At 40.9% G+C, this 20,884-nt stretch overlaps 1 protein-coding gene across 1 annotated transcript; it reads right to left on the bottom strand.

Annotated features, from left to right (window-relative positions):
- Positions 1-15,261: 15,261 nt before the first annotated feature.
- LOC122686066 (interferon alpha-1-like) lies at positions 15,262-15,831 on the bottom strand. The gene has a single exon (XM_043891160.1). The coding sequence runs from the start codon at positions 15,829-15,831 to the stop codon at positions 15,262-15,264; it is 570 nt and encodes a 189-aa protein (XP_043747095.1).
- Between the last annotated feature and the right edge of the window lie 5,053 nt (positions 15,832-20,884).

The following is a 20,884-nucleotide window of genomic DNA, read 5'->3' as shown; positions in this document are numbered from 1 at the left end:
CATAGTTATTATGTACCAATTTAAGTGTAATATATACAAGAATTGCTTTTGTTTATATTATGTCAAAAACATAATTTTCCCTTGATTCTTAACTGCATTTTTCCATCCTTATCTTACACATAGGAATTCAGAGTCACTCAGGCCATATTGGTTTCTGTATTTGTCTTCTGTTTCACAGAGCTGAGGCTTGTAATCGAGAGTGAATGAGCTACTCAGCTGTTTCTGTTCTTTAGAGAACATTCATTCAGGTTCCTGAGATTACATTTCACTGGGGCCACAAGGTCCTGAGGCGTGGAGTGTTTCCTGCCATATCAGTAAACCAGGATGATAAACAGTCAAGAGTCTCCAAGCCCTCCAGGGCCCTCAGGAAGGGGAAATACACCTGTGGGCTAACAGCTACCAAATTGCAGCTACTCCCTAAGGTTAGCCCAAGGCAACTCAGGATGTGAAAAAATGCAAGATGCAAGAAAATGCAAGGGAAAATGCCCCAGGAGAGCTGAGATGCATGAAAGGAATGTTTTCAGTGAGCCCAGACACTTGGCTCTTCACATACATAGGAAAAGTGCTAAATTCCTTAACTTGAGATAGCCGGTTTTCTTTAATTCTCAAAAATACTTTGATGTTAACACTACATACGCTTTCTTGAAAATTCCTATATAACCTGACTCTTCCCCTCAGTTCCTTGGAGCAATCTCTCAGGGTGAATTGATATACTGCCTCCCAAATTCCCACCAAATAAAGCATAACTCTCAACTTTTAGGTTGTCACTATGTCTCTCTTTTTTTTAAATTAACTTATTTATTTTAACTGGAGGCTAATTACTTTACAATATTGTAGTGGTTTTTGCCATACACTGACATGAATCACCCATGGGTTTACATGTGTCCCCCATCCTGAACCCCCCTCATGCCTTCTTCCCTGTCCCATCCCTCAGTGTGGTCCCAGCACACCAGCCCTGAGCGCCCTGTCCCATTCAATGAACCTGGACTGGCGATCTGCTTCACATACGGTAATATACATATTTCAATGCTATTCTCTCAAATTATCCCACCCTCACCTTCTTGCATTGAATCCAAAATTCTGTTCTTTACATCTGTGTCTCTTTTGCTGTTTTTCTTTCTGACTTACTTCCCTCTGTATAATAGGCTCCAGATCAACAGTCAGGAACAATATATGAGAGATCATGGTTTCTTTCAACCAGCTTTTTATGGTAGATCTATAGTCTTCCACAGGCTGTGCCAATATCCGCACCAGAAATCCTGCTTCTTTTCTGGTGCATGTAGGTCTTAAGATTCTCATTCCAAGATAATTAATTGTCTTTCCAGCACCACCTCACTCACAAGGTGGTTAGCACCTCTGGTAGTACTTTCCCTCTGGAATGACAGTGTCCTCAACAAAACTCTCTGGGCCTCACCCATGAGGGCAGGCTAACCATATCCTGAGAAATTCAGAATTCTACTGTGGAGGGGCTTGTCTCATTGTTTGCAAAGCCATTCATCTTCCAACATCCCCACCCTCTCCCGTTCAGTCTTTGTGTGAAGGGGGGAGTTCTCAGTAATGACCTCCTTTCCTCCTGATCCAGGTCCCCAGGTATCAAGTGTCAGCAGCCTTCAGATGCTGAGAGCTAAAGTGTGGAGAGCTAAGTAGGTGGAGGCATTATCCAATTGCAATTGTTACACCTTTGGTGGACAGTTTTTATTTTGCCACTACAGCTTTCATCGCTCAACTCTTTTACTTAAATTGTTGAAGATTGCTTTTGCTCAGAATTTCTGAGTTGGCCATAGGAACTCCGTGATGGTGTTATGCATTAGTAAAAGCTTATGTCACAGAAATCGGTGACCCTCAGTTGTTTATTCAGCCTACAACCTTCTGTTGGGCTGACTTGTCTCTCCGTCTCTGTCTCGTGATCAGAATGCAGAGCAGTGAGGCCCAGGCTGTGCCAGGGAGAAATAGCCTTGTCTCTTTACTTACTGTTGATGTTTTGTTTTAAATTTAAAGAACAGCAAAAAAACATTTAAGAACTTATTTTTTGCATATTGATTTACTGGCCAGTTTGTCTCTCCTACTGCGTTCCTTTACATTTCATCCTAGGGTTAATACAAAAGGAAGGGAAAGAATGGCAGAGGGGCATCCCCATGTTTTCTGTGATTTTCAAGATGACAGATTTTTTTGTTTCTCATGTCAACTTTCCTGAAAGGCAAAACTTGATAATTGTTTGTGAATAAAAATAAAACAAATATAATTTTGAAGGTCATGAAAGAGAATATAGACAAATATATTTTTTGCTGACAGTGTGGCAAATGGTAAGTTAAATCTAAAGAAAGGTGAACCAAAAAATGGAAGGAATCATAATATTTGAAAGTTGTCAGACAGTCTCAAAGATAGCCATGTGCACGTGCTAAGTTGCTTCAGTCATGTCTGACTCTTTGTGACCCTGTGGACAGGCTCCCCTGTCCATGGGATTCTCCAGGCAAGAATACTGGAGTGGGTTGCTGTTTGCTCCTCCAGAGAATCTTCCTGACCCAGGGATTAAACCCTGGTCTCTTATGTCTCCTGGATTGGCAGGCAGGTTCTTTTCCACGGGTGTCACCTGGGAAACCTCCACAAAGACAGGCAGGTGAGACCAAAAATTTTACATGTACTCTTGCTGCCAAAAGGGGCCCCAAAGTGTTGAAGGAAGAAAGAAAAGGAACAAAATTTATTTAGCATACGAATTAGAGAGCCCTCTCATTTGTCAGTTGGAGAGAAGCAATCTAAAGACAAGTCCTGTAGCAATCTAAAGACAAGTCCTGTAGCAATCTAAAGACAAGCAATCTAAAGACAATCTGTAACCTGAGGCAGTTTGAGAAATCTCGGCTAAATTGAAGCCTTTCCCCACTACCTGAGCAGTACACACAAATACACACACGTGCACATGCCCATACACATCCTGGTTAATTCCTGAGTTACAGTTGGATTACCTTAATAGTTATCAATTCTACTCAAATAGATAAACCCCAGCCTAATGGTTGGCAACAGTTGTATTCTCTGAAATCTCTTTATTTGTGCCTGTGTTCTCTCTTACTATTGAGTCAAAGTGGAAGGGAAGCAAGTGCAGTTATTATTCAAAGGGACATTGAGAATTTTCTCCTAATTATAAATTCAAGCAACAGTATCTCATACTGGGAATGGAATTTAAAGACTGACAATATACTCTTAAGAAAAATTTAATGCACCTTCCATCACAATCTTTTTCCTCTGATTTATCTTGCATTTTCAGACCAGAATGCCAGGCTCTAAGCCTCCAAGGGTCTTAAAGTATGTGAAGCGAATGAGAAATCTGGTACCCTTGCCAGATGAGTAGCCTGGAAGGAAGAAGCACATCCTGATCTTTCAGGCTGCTCATCTGGCAAAGGTTCCTTAGCCCAAAGACATGTCCTGCCTGAAGCTGGGAGTATTTTCCCTCTCTAATATGAAAACCAAGGAAGCAGGTCTATTCAAATTACTGGCATCAGTTCTTTCCAGGAAAGACCCTCTTTTAGCTCTGAAGAAACTGGCTAATGGAAGAAGACAGACTTCTGCCTAGAGGAGCAAGATGCCTGTTCCACAGACTTGGTCAATGTCCTAGTCCATCTTGACCAGTAAATGGCACTCTTCCTTTGTAATTATTTTAATGGCCTCCAGAGGAAAATGGATCCTGCTTTCTAGTTCTTTTTTGCCACAGGTGTTGTTACGGTATTTTAACAAGGACATTCTCTCATTCCCAAAAGTATTCATCACAAGAAAAACAGTAACCTCTTATATAAGCATTTCTGAAAAACCTAAAACTTTCACTCAAACTTTTATTGATGGCTTTGCACTCTTAAGGGGAAATTATTAACCAGAACCACAAAGAAACAGGACACAGCTGTGTGAATGACTAGGGCATGTGAAGACAAAGTGAATGAGAACTTACTGGGAATTTCTACATTAGAGGGAAAGTACAGGCATACTTTGCTTTATCTCATTTCACAAATAATTCCAATTTTAACAAATTGAAAGTTTGTGACAACCCCGTGTCAAGCAAGTCTATTGATGCCATTTTCCAACAACCCTTGCACACTCCCTGTCTCTGTATCACACTACAGTAATTCTCAGGATAGTTCAAACCTTCACAAGCAAAAAAATCTGAAGGCCCAGGTGATCATTGGTGATTTTTAGCAATAAAGTATTTTTTAAATTAAGGTTTGTATATATGGTCAGGCCACTCAAGTTGTCTGTTCTCTTACTCTTTGTACATCCCCTGCCCCACCCACCCCCCAGCACACCTATGCATATGAATGGTCTTTCTCTGTACTTGTCCAAGGTCCCAGCTGGTGATCTTTCCTATCAAAGGAGTGGTTAGGGGCATGCCCCTCTACTGCTTTCCCTGTTAAGTAGAGCAGGGAAATGAACTCCCCTAAAACTGGCAAAATCCCCCCAACCCCCACTTCCCCATCCCCTAGTCCCCAGTCCCCCCATCCCTCCCAGGATGAAGCCTGCCACCATGTACTTCCTGCCACCAGCGCACCACATATGGTGTAGTGTCACTCCAGGACCTTGCTTCAGACGTGTAAGTGCCCCCATCCGTGAAGCTTGTGATGTCTCTGTTGCTGACACCAGTTTCTTTCTTTGTCTTGAAGCTGGGCAAACATCAGCCTTGTAGCCTGCAGGGTCCAGTCTGACAATCGGTGGCAGCAGCCAGGAGGCCAAAGAAACTCCTGTGAGCATCAGGGTATCGGGGATACAGGATGGGGGATGGAAAGTTGGGGGGGCATCCACTCGCATGTGAGACCCAAAAGTTGAAGGTATTATATAGAAGTTTACAACAAAGGCTAGCTGAACAAAGGTAGCCTGAACATCAAGAGATTATTGTTAATTAAAGAACACCAGATATCCCAAATAAAGGAATTTAGCACTTTTCTATGTATGGGAAAATGGAAGAGTCTGGGCTCACTGAAATCATTCCTTTCATGTATCCCAGCTATCTCGTGGTCACTACTCTGTGTTTTTCACATCCTGAGTTCCTCAGGGCTCACCACAGGGAGTGGATGCAGCCTGATGGCAACCAGAAAACAGATATTCTTCTCCTTTCTGAGTGCCCTTAAGGCTCAGGAATTCACATCTGGAAGGCTGGAATTGCTGATGACTGTGATATCCTTGCTTTACTGATATGGCAGGAAATACTCCAGTTCTTAATAGCAATTTGGGAAACTACCCCTATGCTAGAATTAAAACATTTTTCATTTCTCTCTGTCTTTTCTCTCCAGAAATTGAGGACTCGAGTTCCAAGCAGCCTAATCAGGTGAATGGGAAAGCCTGTCTGCTGGCAAGTGCAAGAATCTCAGTATTTGGGGGACCAAGAAATCCACTGAGGAAGAGCTGCCTCACCACACCTGCCTGGTGGCTCAGACAGTAAAGAATCTGCCTGCATTGCGGGAGATGAAGGTTTGATCCCTGGTGGGGAAGATCGCCTGGAGAAGGAAATGGCAACCCACTCCAGTGTTCTTGCCTGGAAAATCCCATGGACAGAGAAGCCTGGAAGGCTACAGTCCATGGGGTCGCAAAGAATTGGACATGACTGAGTGACTTCACTTTCACTTTACCATATTTAAGCTCTAACTCTGTGGAAAACAACTTATGAAGTGTTTTTAAATGTTCGTTTGTATGATAATTCTTAGAACATTTTCACCGTATTGTACATTTGTGAAACCTGAAGCTCAGAGAAGTTAGGTGAATTTCTAGGATCACATGTAATTGCTGGCAGAATCACAATTCTATACAGTACCCTATATTGCTTGTTATAAGCAATTTAAAAAGTTTCATTTTAGAATTCTGTTAAGTTTTAAAATAAGCTTTGATCCCCAAATTAAATAAATGTCTTGTTTCCTTGTCTTCTTTTTTTGGTGCATACTATTATATATATATATAATATATTAAATATATAATATATATTTAATATAATATATATTAATACATAATATATATATACAAATATTTATATATTATATATATATTTCTGTTTTCACCTATTCTTTACTTTAGGTATTGTAAAAGAGAACTTCCTTGATCCAGTTTTACTCCTCTATCTTATGAAGGAATCGTCCCAGACTATTATAATCATTGCCATTTGGTTATCTGTGCATACACAGGAGCTTGTGATTTTCATAAAATTGATGCTCCACACTAAGGATGAAATATAAACTTAATCAGGAAGAATGCAAATAATGTTAAGAATAGAAGAATTCTTGGCATACCTATCTTTTCTAGAAAATGAAATGAGATTTAGTAGTAATACTAAAAACAGTGTGATAAAGGGAAAATTAGATGAACAAATGATTAAATTTCAATTCTGAAATTGAAATATCTGTATTAATTAGATTTAAGATAAATCCAATTTAAGATAAAATATATATCTTATAATAACATGATGGAAAAAAGTTTCAGTAGATGGTTCAAGAAGAATAGTTAGTAATCCAGAAATTGAGTGTGTGTGTTAGTCACTCAGTCGTGTCTGACTTTTGCGACCCCATGGACTGTAGCTCGCCAGGCTCCTCCGTCCATGAAATTCTCCAGGCAAGAATACTGGAGTGGGTAGCCATACCCTTCTCCAGGAGATCTTCCCAACCCAGGGATTGAATCCAGGTCTACTGCATTGCAGGCAGATTCTTGACCATCTGACCTACCCTTCTTATCTCATATATCAGTTCAGTGGCTCAGTCGTGTCCAACTCTTTGTGACTCTATGGACTGCAGCATGCCAGGCTTCCTTGTCCGGCACCAACTCCTGGAGCTTGCTCAAACTCAAGTCCATCAAGTCAGTGATACCATCCATGTCATCCTCTGTTGTTCCCATCTCCTCCTGCCTTCAATCTTTCCCAGTATCAGTGTCTTTTTCCAAGGAGTCAGTTCTTCACCTCTGGTGGCCAAAGTATTAGAGTTTCAGCATCAGTCCTTCCAGTGAATATTCAGGACTGATTTCCTTTAGGATAGACTGGTTTGATCTCCTTGCAGTCCAGGAGACTTTCAAGAGTCTTCTACAGCACCACAGTTCAAAAGTATCAATTCTTCGGCACTCAGGATTCTTTATGGTCCAACTCTCACATCCTTACATGACCACTGGAAAAACCATAGCTTTGACTAGATGGACCTTTTTTGGTAAAGTCATGTCTCTGCTTTTTAATATGCTGTCTAGGTTGTCATAACTTTTTATCCAAGGAGCAAGCATGTTTTAATTTCATGGTTGCAGTCACCATCTGCAGAGATTTTGGAACCCAAGAAAATAAAGTCTGTCACTGTTTGCATTGTTTCCCCATCTATTTGCCATGAAGTGATGGGACCAGATGCCATGATCGTAGTTTTCTGAATGTTGAGCCTTAAGCCAACTTTTTCACTCTCCTCTTTTACTTTCATCAAGAGGCTCTTCAGTTTCTCTTCACTTTCTGCCATAAGGGTGGTGTCACCCGCATATCTGAGTTTATTGATATTTCTCCCTGTGATCTTGATTCCAGCTTGTGCTTCATCCGGCCTGGCATTTTGCATGATATACTCTGCATATAAGAGTACATATCATATATGATAGTAAAATCTTGATGGAATGGAGAATTGGCATTGAGATTAGGTTTAAAAATGAGAGAGGGAATCAAGGGTAACATTGTAACCATGAGAAATAGCTAACCAAAAAAATTAAAAGTTGGCTTTTTAAAATATATATATAAGTTTTTAACTTCAAATGATAAAGGACATGGCTATAGAGACTTAGCTGGCAAGTTGACTGAATGAAGCCAGATCTCAGAATTTCCTCACCCCAAACCAATAAAATAAGGAAAATCAAGTAAAATATACAAAATACATAAGCATACATCAAAGAAAGGAGAGGAATAATATTTGAAAAGTATTAGGTCTTAAATTAGGGAAGAACAGTGTAATAGTTCATTTTATGTCAACTTGGCTAGGCCACAGTACCAAGACACTTAGTCAAACATTATTCTAGATGTTTCTGGAAAGTAGGTTTTACGAGATTATGGGAATTTGGCATTTAAATCAGTAGACTTTGAGTAATGCATATTACCCTCCATATTATGGGTGGGCCTCATCCAATCAGTTGATGACCTTAATAGAAAAAGAGCGACCCTCCCAGGAACAAGAAGAAATTCCTCCAGAAATGCCTTTGGACTCAAGCAGCAGCTCTTCCCTGGGTTTCCAGCCTGCTGCCTTCCCTGCAGATTTTGAACTTGCCAGGTCCATAGTCACCTAAGCAAATTCCTTAAATTACTCTCTCTCTCTGGTCCCTGCTGGTTCTGTTTCTGGAAAACCCTGACCAATACAGGCTGGGAAGCCAAATGTTTTCAAATCTTCTCCATCTACTAAATGTTCCCATCCTCCCTTCCTCCAGAGGGGCGAGCAAGACAGCAAAGGACAGAAGCTTGTTGAAATTTTACTCAGTGGCTGAGTAATCCAGATGGTGAGTGAGTGACCTCAGGAAAAGATTGGAGACAACCCCTCAGCTGCCCCCACGACACACACACCCACCCAGTTACAGTCCCTGCTACCTTAGCAATTCACACACACTTCCCAGTGAAACACCTCATTGAAAACACTGATTACAGAAACTCCTCTTAGCTTATGCCATAATTGATACATTTGAATTAAGAAAATGTCACTAAGTTCCCAGGTAAAAATGATACTGTTAATTCACAAGCCTTAGCTTATATCACACTTCTCTCTTTTGCTACCTGGGCAGAATTTTTACTACTGGGTAAAACAGATGTCAAGGTTGTTATTCATCTTGACTCCAAGTCAGAAAATTATGATTGTGTTTTCCTCTATGTTTTCCCCTAGTTTGTCATTTGGATGGGTAAATGATGAAGCACTGATTGAATTTATAGTTTAACTATAATACCTATATTACTTCCCTGGTGGCTCAGATGGTAAAGCATCTGCCTACAATGTGGGAAAACTGGGTTTGATGCCTGGGTCAGGAAGATCCCCTGGAGAAGGAAATGGCAACCCACTCCAGTACTCTTGCCTGGAAAATCCCATGGACAGAGGAACCTGGTGGGCTACAGTCCATGGGGTTGCAAAAAGTTGGACATGACTGAGCGTCTTCACTTTCACTTTCATGCCTATAAAAAACACTCCAAAATGCTCAGAGGATGCAGAATTGTTGCAAGTGTGTATGCTGACTCATGGAGAGATATTATTATGATATATTCATATTTAATGGAGCAGGCTCAGGCATAAATCTGTCTTCTCATGGGAGTTTTTGTTTTTGTTTTTTTTTTTTTTGAAGATTGTTATTCAAAGTAGCAATGAGAGCATTTTTCTATTTAATGATACTTGAAGTCTGATATGAGTGATGAATTTCCAGATGTTCAAGCTGGTTTTAGAAAAGGCAGAGGAACCACAGATCAAATTGCCAACATCGAAAAAGCAAGAGAGTTCCAGAAAAACATTTATTTCCGCTTTCTTGACTAGGCCAAAGCCTTTGACTGTATGGATCACAATAAATTGTGGAAACTTCTGAAAGAGACAGGCATACCAGACCACCTGACCTGTCTCTTGAGAAACCTATATGCAGGTCAGGAAGCAGCAGTTAGAACTCTACATGGAACAATAGACTGGTTCCAAATAGGAAAAGGAGTACGTCAAGGCTGTATATTGTCACCTTGCTTATTTAACTTATATGCAGGGTACATCATGAGAAATGCTGGGCTGGAGGAAGCACAAGTTGGAATCAAGTTTGCTGGGAGTAATATCAATAACCTCAGATATGCAGATGACACCACCCTTATGGCAGAAAGTGAAGAGGAACTAAAAAGCCTCTTGATGAAAGTGAAAGAGGAGAGTGCAAAAGTTGGCTTAAAGCTCAACATTCAGAAAACTAAGATCATGGCATCTGGTCCCATCACTTCATGGGAAATAGATGGGGAAACAGTGGAAACAGTGTCAGACTTTATTTTTTGGGCTCCAAAATCACTGCAGATGGTGATTTCAGCCATGAAATTAAAAGACGCTTACTCCTTGGAAGGAAAGTTATGACCAACCTAGACAGCATATTAAAAAGCAGAGACATTACTTTGTCAACAAAGTTCCGTCTAGTCAAGGCTATGGTTTTTCCAGTGGTCATGTATGGATATGAGAGTTGGACTGTGAAGAAAGCTGAGCACTGAAGAATTGATGCTTTTGAACTGTGGTGTTGGAGAAGACTCTTGAGAGTCCCTTGGATTGCAAGGAGATCCAACCAGTCCATCCTAAAGGAGATCAGTCCTGGGTGTTTATTGAAAGGACTGATGCTGAAGCTGAAACTCCAATACTTTGGCCACCTCATGCAAAGAGTTGACTCATTTGAAAAGACTCTGATGCTGAGAGGGATTGGGAGCAGGAGGAGAAGGGGACGACAGAGAATAGATGGCTGGATGGCATCACCGACTCGCTGCACATGAGTTTGGGTAGACTGGGAGTTTGTGATGGACAGGGAGGCCTGGTGTGCTGCAATTCATGGGGTCACAAAGAGTCAGACACGACTGAGTGACTGAACTGAAATGAACTGAAATCTGACATTTGGAATAAATCTTGAAACTAAAATTTTACTGCTGAGAATTGTTTAATGCACTGTAAATCTGAGGTGTTCTTGGTTCTTATTGAACTCCGTATCCAGGTTGGCAGCTCTGCCTGTTGTGTAGTACAGGGAAGGAGTGATTCAAAGGGAGCCTCTGGTCTGCAAAGTAGTTTATAGACCATGGACACATCTTTGTCCCTTTGACAGCTCCATCCCAAAGAGTCCGTTTCCTGTCTGAAGCCAGAGACTCTGGAGACTCTTTCTGGTATTAACGGACAAAGAATAAAGAAACAGCTTATGACAGCATCAAAATCTACTGGTGCCAAGAAAGCCATTTTGTACCATGAAGGGACGTCCCCAGAAAGCAGTAGGATTTCTGCATAGCTCAGAAGCTTGTTCTCTGGTCTTGGTTGCTGCTCTTGTTGCACTTGCCAGAGGGCTGTCTCCCCTGAAAGGACTTTCCTCTTACACCCAAAAGCTGGGTCCTACTTTGTGTGCCTTTAGCTACAGCTACAGTGTAGGAGGGGCCTTCCCAGGCAGCACTAGAATGTGCCTGCCAGTGCAAGAGATGTAAAGAGACAAGGGTTCAATCCCTGCATCAGGAAGATTCCCCGGAAGAGGGCATGGCAACCCACTCCAGTATTCCTGCCTAGAGAATCCCTTGGACAGAGGAACCTGGCAGGCTACAGTCCATGGGGTCGCAAAGAGTCAGACATGACTGAGCGACTTTCACTCATTCATCATTCACTATTATATCATACTCAACAGAAACTAAGGAAAGCCTCTCTTGCAGTTGTTTCTACAAAACCTAGACATTTTATTTAACATTTGCTTTCTACTTGTGTTCTGCTTTTCAGGGAAAACTTTAATTGGAAACCAAACAAAGCAAAAAGCAATTGTGTGAATGGTGGAGAGGTAAAAAGTGAAGGAGAAGGGTCGTGTGGGGATTTCTACTTTGGAGGGGAAGGCAATGATGTGAAATGGGAATGTATCCTGGAATGCTGAGAAGAGAATACACCAGGCACCAGACCATTAAATAGATAACATGTTCTTTTCTGCCCTTTATCTAAATATTTGTTCCCCTATCTCGAATATTAATATAAGCCACCATTTCACCTCTGAACATAAATGACACACTTCTTTGAAATTAGGGGAAGAAATGACATTTTTTCAGCCTTCTGTAGAATTCATTACAAAATTCTTTTTTAGGCTGACTTCTTTGGAGGCAGTTACTGAAAAGTAGGTCACAGTTCCTGAGAATTTTATAGAGATAAATAATATTTACTTATATAGCTGTCTGAAGGAAAACAGGAAAATACCTACCATATTTTAATTCCTTACTCTAATATATGATGCTCAATTCACTTCAGTCTCTCAGTCATGTCCGACTCTTTGCGACCCCATGAACTGCAGCACACCAGGCCCCCCTGTCCATCACCAACTTCCGGAGTTTACCCAAACTCATGTCCATGAAGTCGGTGATGCCATCCAACTATCTCATCCTCTGTCTTCCCCTTCTCCTCCTGCCCTCAATCTTTCCCAGCATCAAGGTCTTTTCAAAGGAGTCAGCTCTTCGCATGAGGTGGCCAAATATTGGAGTTTCAGCTTCAACATCAGTCCTACCAATGAACACCCAGGACTGATCTCCTCTAGGATGGACAGGTTGGCTCTCCTTGCAGTCCAAGGGACTCTCAAGAGTCTTCTCCAACACCACAGTTCAAAAGCATCAATTCTCCGGCGCTCAGCTTTCTTTATAGTACAACTCTCACATCCATACATGACCACTGGAAATAGCCTTTACTAGACGGGCCTTTGTTGACAAAATAACGTCTCTGCTTTTCAACATGCTGTCTAGGTTAGTCATAACTTTCCTTCCAAGGAGTAAGCGTCTTTTAATTTCATGGCTGAAATCACCACCTGCAGTGATTTTGGATCCCAGAGAAATAAAGTCAGCCACTGTTTCCACTGTTTCCCCACATATTTGCCGTGAAGTGATGGGACCAGATGCCATGTTTGTAGTTTTCTGAATGTTGAGCCTTAAGCCAACTTTTTCACTCTCCTTTTTCACTTTCTTCAAGAGGCTCTTTAGTTCTTCTTCACTTTCTGCCATAAGGGTGGTGTCATCTGCATATCTGAGGTTATTGATATTTCTCCCAGCAATCTTGATTCCAGCTTGTGCTTCCTCCAGCCCAGCGTTTCTCATGATGTACTCTGCATATAAGTTAAATAAGGAGGGTGACACTATACAGCCTTGACGTACTCCTTTCCCGATTTGGAACCAGTCTGTTGTTCCATGTAGAGTTCTACCTGTTGCTTCCTGACCTGCACACAGATTTCTCAAGAGGCAGGTCAGGTGATCTGGTATGCCCAGCTCTTTCAGAATTTTCCACAGTTTACTGTGATCCACACAGTCAAAGGCTTTGGCATAGTCAAGAAAGCAGAAATAGATGTTTTTCTGGAACTCTCTTGCTTTTTTGATGATCCAGCAGATGTTGGCAATTTGATCTCTGGTTCCTCTGCCTTTTCTGAAACCAGCTTGAACATCTGGAAGTTCACGGTTCACCTATTGCTGAAGCCTGGCTTGGAGAATTTTGAGCATTACTTTACTAGCGTGTGAGATGAGTGCAATTGTGCGGTAGTTTGAGCATTCTTTGGGATTGCCTTTCTTTGGGATTGGAATGAAAACTGACCTTTTCCAGTCCTGTGGCCACTGCGGAGTTTTCCACATTTGCTGGCATATTGAGTGCAGCACTTTCACAGCATCATCTTCCAGGATTTGAAATAGCTGAACTAGAATTCCATCACCTCCACTAGCATTATTCATAGTGATGCTTCCTAGGGCCCACTTGACTTCACATTCCAGGATGTCTGGCTCTAGGTGAGTGATCACACCATTGTGATTATCGGGGTCATGAAGATCTTTTTTGTACAGTTCTTCTGTGTATTCTTGCCATCTCTTCTTAATATTTTCTGCTTCTGTTAGGTCCATACCATTTCTGTCCTTAATTGTGCCCATCTTTGCATTAAATGCTCCGTTGGTATCTCTAATTATCTTGAAGAGATCTCTAGTCTTTTCCATTCTATTGTTTTCCTCTATTTCTTTGCATTGATCACTGAGAAAGGCTTTCTTATCTCTCCTTGCTATTCTTTGGATCTCTGCATTCAAATGGGAATATCTTTCCTTTTCTCCTTTGCTTTTCACTTCCCTTCTTTTCACAGCTATTTGTAAGGCCTCCTCAGACAGCTATTTTGCTTTTTTGCATTTCTTTTTCTTGGGGGTGGTCTTGCTTCCTGTCTCCTGTACAATGTCAGGAATCTCCATCCATAGTTCATCAGGCACTCTGTCAGATCTAGTCCCTTAAATCTATTTCTTACTTCCACTGTATAGTCATTAGGGAATTGATTTAGGTCATACCTGGATGGTGTAGTGGTTTTCTCCACTTTCTTCAATTTCAACCTGAATTTGGCCTAAGTTTATTTAATATTCACAAAAACTCTATAAATATTTTGAACCTGTTTTATTTATGGAAAAGCTGAGGTTTAGATTAAGTGGGTTTCTCAACATCACACATGTGTCCAAACAGAATGGAATTTCAATGAAAAATTCCTTATTGTGAGTTATGGGTGAGTCTGTGAGCTTTGTATTCTAGATTTCTGTTCCGATTGTTAAATCTGTTTTTATTCCTGAATTAAATACAACACTCTCTTGCTCTACAGATTTTGATGGTTCATGTTGTTTTTGAGCTGATTTTGACCATTTTCTTTTCCTTTACCTTACGTTTTGAGAAAGAGGTTGCCTGATCCAGTTTCCCACTTTCCTTTTTGAAGAAAGTCTCAGTCTTTATATTCAGTGTAATTTTTGTTATTTCAGAATCAATCATATCCTTTTAAATTACAAACTCACACATCCAACTTGCAAATGACATTTGTATATGAATGTCTACCAGTCAACCAGAGAGGATATCTACTGCTTTTGCTTTTATTTCCTGACATTCTCCACTCTTGCTCTTAGTGAGAGAATTCATTTATTTTTTCTTCTTTTTATTATTGCATTCATTGTTATTATTTTTGTTTAGTTGCTAAGTCATGTGCGACTTTTTTGCAACCCTGTGGACTCTAGCCCACCAGGTTCCTCTGTCCATGGGATTTTCCAGGCAAGAATGCTGAAATGGGTTGTCATTTCCTACTCCAGGACATCTTCCTGACCCAAGGATCAAGCCTGCATCTCCTGCATTACCAGGCAGATTCTTTACCACAGAGCCACCTGGGAAGCCCATTATTGCATTAAACATGATTGTTATTTTTAAATTTCCTTTTCTTCAAAAATAAAAAATATGTTTTCTATAATAAAAATTTAATAAACAGAAGAACAATTAGCTAATTATGCACACTTTATTATACAGTGTAAAGGTACACAAATATATAAATAAAAGTACTTTAAGTTTTTTAAATAGTCAAATAAATATTTTTTAAAGATAAATATCTAAGTAGATAAATAAATAAAAAGACTGTCTTGGGCATGTTTGAGGGACTAGTGCCTGTAGAGTAGAACATGATGTCGCTTAATATACCTGAAATCATTTGACAAATTGAATCGATTCAGGGCTCAATGACAATAGAAATAAGAGCCCTTGACGTGGCCGCGCAGGAGGCATGTGGTCTTGTTGGTCTGTGAGGATATTTCCGTGTTGAACCAGGTGTGTGTCAGTCCTTCCTCCGGAATCTCTCCTGCAAGTTTGTTGACGAAGAGAAGGCTCTCATGACTTCCGCTCTGACAACCTCCCAGGCACAAGGGCTGTGTCCCTTCTCTTGCAGATAGAGAGTGACTCTGTGGAAGTATTTCCTCAGAGCCAGGCTGGAGTCCCCCTTGAGCAGGGGAGCCCCTTGCAGCCCCTGCTCCTGCCTCAGACAGGCTTGCAGGGCAGTGAGCTGCTGATCCAGTGCAGTGCGGAGCTTGTCCAGGAGGCTCTGGTCCCACGCAGCGGCCGAGCCCTGAGTGCTGAAGAGCTGGAAGGTGTGCTGGGTCACCTCGTGGAGCACAGAGATGGCTTGAGCCTTCTGCAGCTGGCTGCCACCCAGCACCTCCTGGGGGAATGCAAAGTCATTTCTGTCCTGCAGGCAGGAGGAAGGGGAGACCCTCCTCAGTTGTTGCAGGAGCATCAGGACCCTCCTGTTGGCCAGGCTGTGGGTGTGAGGCAGATGGCAGCCCAGAGAGCAGATGGCGTTGCAGCTGAGCAGCAGCAGGGCCAGGAGTAGGGACCAGGCTGGGGCCATCCGGGACCTTGCAGATGCTGCTGGCCTGGGGAGGTGGGTGACTCTGTGAACCTGCTCTCTAGGTTCTCTGAAGACTTTCCTTCAGGCCTGTGTCTTAAATAGGAGCCCGTGGTTTCCATTTTCTGAGAGTTCCCTCTTACTTTCCACTTCTCTTCTTGCTTTTCATTTTGTAATCTCCAAATGGGTTATAGCAATGTTTCCCAATGACTTTTTTCCATTATTACCTCTTCCCCTGCCCACAGAGACTTTTAGATTTTTTTTCTAATTGCCCACCTCATAAAATTTTTTTAACACAGATATACTGTTTATGTATTTATGTACTCTGTGGATATCTCTACTCTGTACATAGAAACAGAAAGTGCAAAGTTTATTCTTTTTATTCAATACAGGGTTAAGAATGACTAAATTAAAATGTTAAGCAACGAGTTAAAAACTATTGACACAACTTTATAACTAAATTTGTTGAGTGATACAAATTTCTTTACTTATATAAATTGTAATATCAGTTCAGTTCAGTCTCTCAGTCGTGTCCAACTCTTTGCAACCCCATGAATCACAGCACACCAGGCCTCCCTGTCCATCACCAACTCCCAGAGTCCACCCAAACTCATGTCCATCGAGTCAGTGATGCCATCCAGCCATCTCATCCTCTGTCGTCCCCTTCTCCTCCTACCCCCAATCCCTCCAAGCATCAGGGTCTTTTCAAATGAGTCAACTCTTCGCATGAGGTGGCCAAAGTATTGGAGTTTCAGCTTCAGCATCAGTCTTCCAATGAATATTCAGGACTGATCTGCTTTAGGATGGACTGGTTGGATCTCCTTGCAGGCCAAGGGACTCTCAAGAGTCTTCTCCAACACCACAGTTCGAAAGCATCAATTCTTTGGCACTCAGCTTTCTTCACAGTCCAACTCTCACATCCACACATGACCACTGGAAAAACCATAGCCTTGACTAGACGGACCTTTGCTCGTAAAATAATGTCTCTGCTTTTTAATACGCTATCTAGGTTGGTCATAACTTTCCTTCCAAGGAGTAAGCATCTTTTAATTTAGAAAATTATATATGCAAACTAGCAGTTTTAAAAATGCTTAATAATTTTAATGTAATACAATTATGTCATAAGTTATATATTATAAATTAAATAATTTAAATAATTATAAATTATTTAAAACTGCCAAAAGCAACTGAAAATTATATTCCTATTTATTTCAGTGCTTAACTTTTAATTTTGCCTCACATGAGAAAATAATTTTGAACTTCACCAGCTGTTAGATATTCATCAAAATATTGTCAACATTTTTTGTTTGTTTAGTACTAGACATAATGATGAGTTGGATAATTTTAGTAGAATTAAATCATAAAATAGAAATGAACTGTATTTCAGTCCCAAGGCCTATATCACACTCAGGTGTGCTGAGATTTAAACATAAGCAAAGTCCACAAGACAGCCAACATCTGCAGGATACCTAACAGAGGAAAGGATGGAGAAACAGTCCTCCACTCACAGCCATCTGTTACAAAATCAGGTTTGCAACACTGATCTTGCATACATTTTGTGTGTCTCCTGTGAATTCAGTGTCAATGCTTCTCATGTGTTACACAAAAAAAAACCACTGAGAGAATAAATACTAAAATAAGGTGTTTTTTTTTGTTGTTGTTCTTAGACAAGATTGAACTTTGGAACTCCAAGAACCATTGTAATGTCTAAGATGTGTTCATAACCCAAAGAACTAATTTTCACACTCTTGGAAGCAGTTATTAACAAATGTACCATCTGGTGGGGAATGTTGATAATGGGGGTGACTCTGTATATATAGGAACAGAGAATACATGGGAAATCTCTATACCTTCTCTCAACTTTGCTGTGAACTTAATTGCCTTTAAAAAAAGAAGTACATTAAAAAAATTGTCACTTACGTATGGAATTTAGAAAAATGGTGTAAATGAACATATTTATAGAACAGAAATAGAGTCACAGATGTAAAAAAAAAAAACCTTATGTTTACCAAAGGGGAAAGGGTGGGGGAGAAATAAATTGGGAGATTGGGATTGACATATATACATACTACTATATATAATAAAATAGATAGTTAATAAGAACCTACTATAGCACCCCCAGAAACTCAATATTCTGTAATGACCTATACAGGAAAAAAATCTAAAAATGAGGGGATATTGTTCAGTCGCTATGGCTCAATTGTTTCCAACTCTTTGTGACCCCATGGACAGCAACACGCCAGGCTTCCCTGTCCTTCACTATGTCCTGTAGCTTGCTCAAACTCACGTCCATTGAGTCAATGATGCCATCCAATCATCTCATCCTCTGTTGTCCCCTTCGCCTCCTGTATGTATGTATGTATGTATATGTAACTGATTTACTTTGTTGTGCAGCACAAACACAACATTGTAAATCAACTATACGCCAATAAAAATTACTTTTTAAAAAGATCCGTTATCAAAAACAATATTTAAAACCTAAGGAAGTAGGCTTCCTAAACTATTAGAGAGAGTTCTTTCCAAGAAAACACCTTTTTAACTGTGAAGAAAAATCTGCTAGAGGACAAGACTTTTGCCTAGAACAGAAACCAGGTTTTCACATCCATCAATGTCATTATCCATCTTGGCCAATAGGTGGCATTCCTCCCTTATAAATATTCTAAGTGAAAGGGATACTGCTTTCTATTTCCCTTTCGCTACAGCTACCATTACATCATTGTAACAGAGTCATTCACTCATTTCCAAAAATATTCACCAAGAGAAAAAGAAAAGAAAAATGCCTGTCATGTGAGAGTTTCTGAGAAACCTAGAACTTTCACACAATTTTTTATTTGAATTGGAGATTTTCTGCTCAAGTAAAATAGACAGCGGGCTTCCCTGATAGTTCAGTTGGTGAAGAATCCCCCTGCAATGCAGGAGTTGTTGTTAGTCACTCAGCCGTGTCTGACTCTTTGCAACCCCATGGACTGTAGCCTGCCAGGCTCTTCTGTCCACGGGTTTCTCCAGACAAGAATACTGGAGTGGGTTGCCATTTCCTTCTCCAGCAATGCAGGAGACCCCAGTTCACTTCCTGGGTCAGGAAGATCTGCTGGAGAAGAAACAGGCTACCCACTCCAGTAGTCTTGGGCATCCCTTGTGGGTCAGCTGGTAAAGAATCCGCCTGCAATGTGGGAGATCCCAAGGTTGGGAAGATCCCCTGGAGAAGGAACAGGCTACTCACTCCAGTATTCTGGCCTGGAGAATTCTATGGACTGTATAGTCCATGGGATCTCCAAAGAGTTGGACATGACTGAGAGACTTTCACTTTCGAAACAGACAGCAAGAAACCACAAGGTAATAGGAAACAGCTGTGTGAATGGAAATTACAGGTTACTGCAGAGTGAGTGAGGAGAGCCACACAGGGCATTTCTTCACCGCGAGGAAGGAAGCGATTATGAAACGGAGGAAAGAATGGGATCCAGAAAAGCAGAGAGGAAAAGGGGAAGTAAGGCAGGTATCAGAATTGTTTAATGCAAATAGATATATATTTTTAATATGTTCTATACAGTAATACATGCCATCAAACATTGTATGCTATATATATATTTTTTTCAACTTTCCTTTAGGAGGCTGGTCTCTGTACCAGTGCTTGAAGCCCAAGATAGAATCAAGATTGCCAGGAGAAATATTAAAAACCTCAGATACACAGATGACATCACCCTTATGGCAGAGATAAAGAGGAACTAAAGAGCCTCTTGATGAAAGTGAAAGAGGAGAGTGAAAAGCTGCCTTAAAACTCAACATTCAAAAAACTAAGATCATGGCATTCGGTCCCATCACTTTATGGCAAATAGATGGGGAAACAGTGGAAACAGTGAGAGACTATTTTCGTGGGCTTCAAGATCACTGCAGATGGTGACTGCAGCCATGAAATTAAAAGACACTTGCTCCTTGGAAGAAAAACTATGACCAACCTAGACAGCATATTAAAAAACAGAGACATTACTTTGCTGACAAACGTTTGTCTAGACAAAGCTGTGGTTTTTCCAGTAGTCATGTATGGATGTGAGAGTTGGACCATAAAGAAAGCTGAGCACTGAAGACTTGATGCTTTTGAACTGTGGTGCTGTAGAAGACTCTTGAGAGTCTCTTGGACTAGAGGAGATCAAACCAGTCAATCCTAAAGGAAATCAGTCTTGAATATTCACCAGAAGGACTGGTGCTGAAGCTGAAGCTCCAATACTTCGGTCACCTAATGCGAAGAACTAACTCCTTGGAAAAGACCCTGATGCTGAGAAAGATTGAAGGCAGGAGGAGAAGGGCATGACAGAGGATGAAATGGTTGGATGGCATCACCAACTCGATGGACATGAGTTTGAGCAAGCGTTGGTGATGGACGGGGAAGCCTGGTATGCTGTAGTCCATGGGGTCACAGAGTCAGACACGATTGAGCGACTGAACTGAACTGATAGAGAAAACTAAAATTGAGACAAAAGAGAACAACTATTAAGCCAATGGAGATAAAACAGAAAATAGAATCATTCTTAAGGTCAATTAATTCAAGAGAGGGGGCTTCCCTGGTGGCTCAGACAGTAAAGAATCTGCCTGCGATGAGGGAGAATCAGGTTCGATCCCTGGGTTGGGAAGATGCCCTAGTGAAGGGAACAGCTATTCCAGTATCCTTGCCTGGAGAATTCCATGGACAGGGGAGCCTGGTAAGCTACAGTCCATGGGGTCACAAAGAGTTAGACACGACTGAGGAGCTAACACACACAGACACACAGACACAGACACACACACACACACACACAACACACACACACAACACACACACAATCCCAGAGAAGGCAGGAAATTAAGAAAAAAACAAAGTCACAGTAACAATTAAACATAAAATAAATATAGGGAGAATGGCAAAGATCAAGGAAATAGGTAATCTATAAAGAAAATAAGAAAAAGCAAAAATTTGTTTAAAGAAAATGTTTAATAAATTATAGAACTCTACCCAGACTGATCTAGCTAAAAAGAGGAAAAATTTTACCACACTACTATTATTCATCCCTCAATCTACACCAGT

This window comes from Cervus elaphus, chromosome 29 (genome assembly GCF_910594005.1).
Source record: "Cervus elaphus chromosome 29, mCerEla1.1, whole genome shotgun sequence".
NCBI classification, from domain to species: Eukaryota; Metazoa; Chordata; class Mammalia; order Artiodactyla; family Cervidae; genus Cervus; species Cervus elaphus.
The sequence above is the reverse complement of the archived record's forward strand: the minus strand, read 5'-3'. Positions and strand labels throughout refer to the sequence as shown.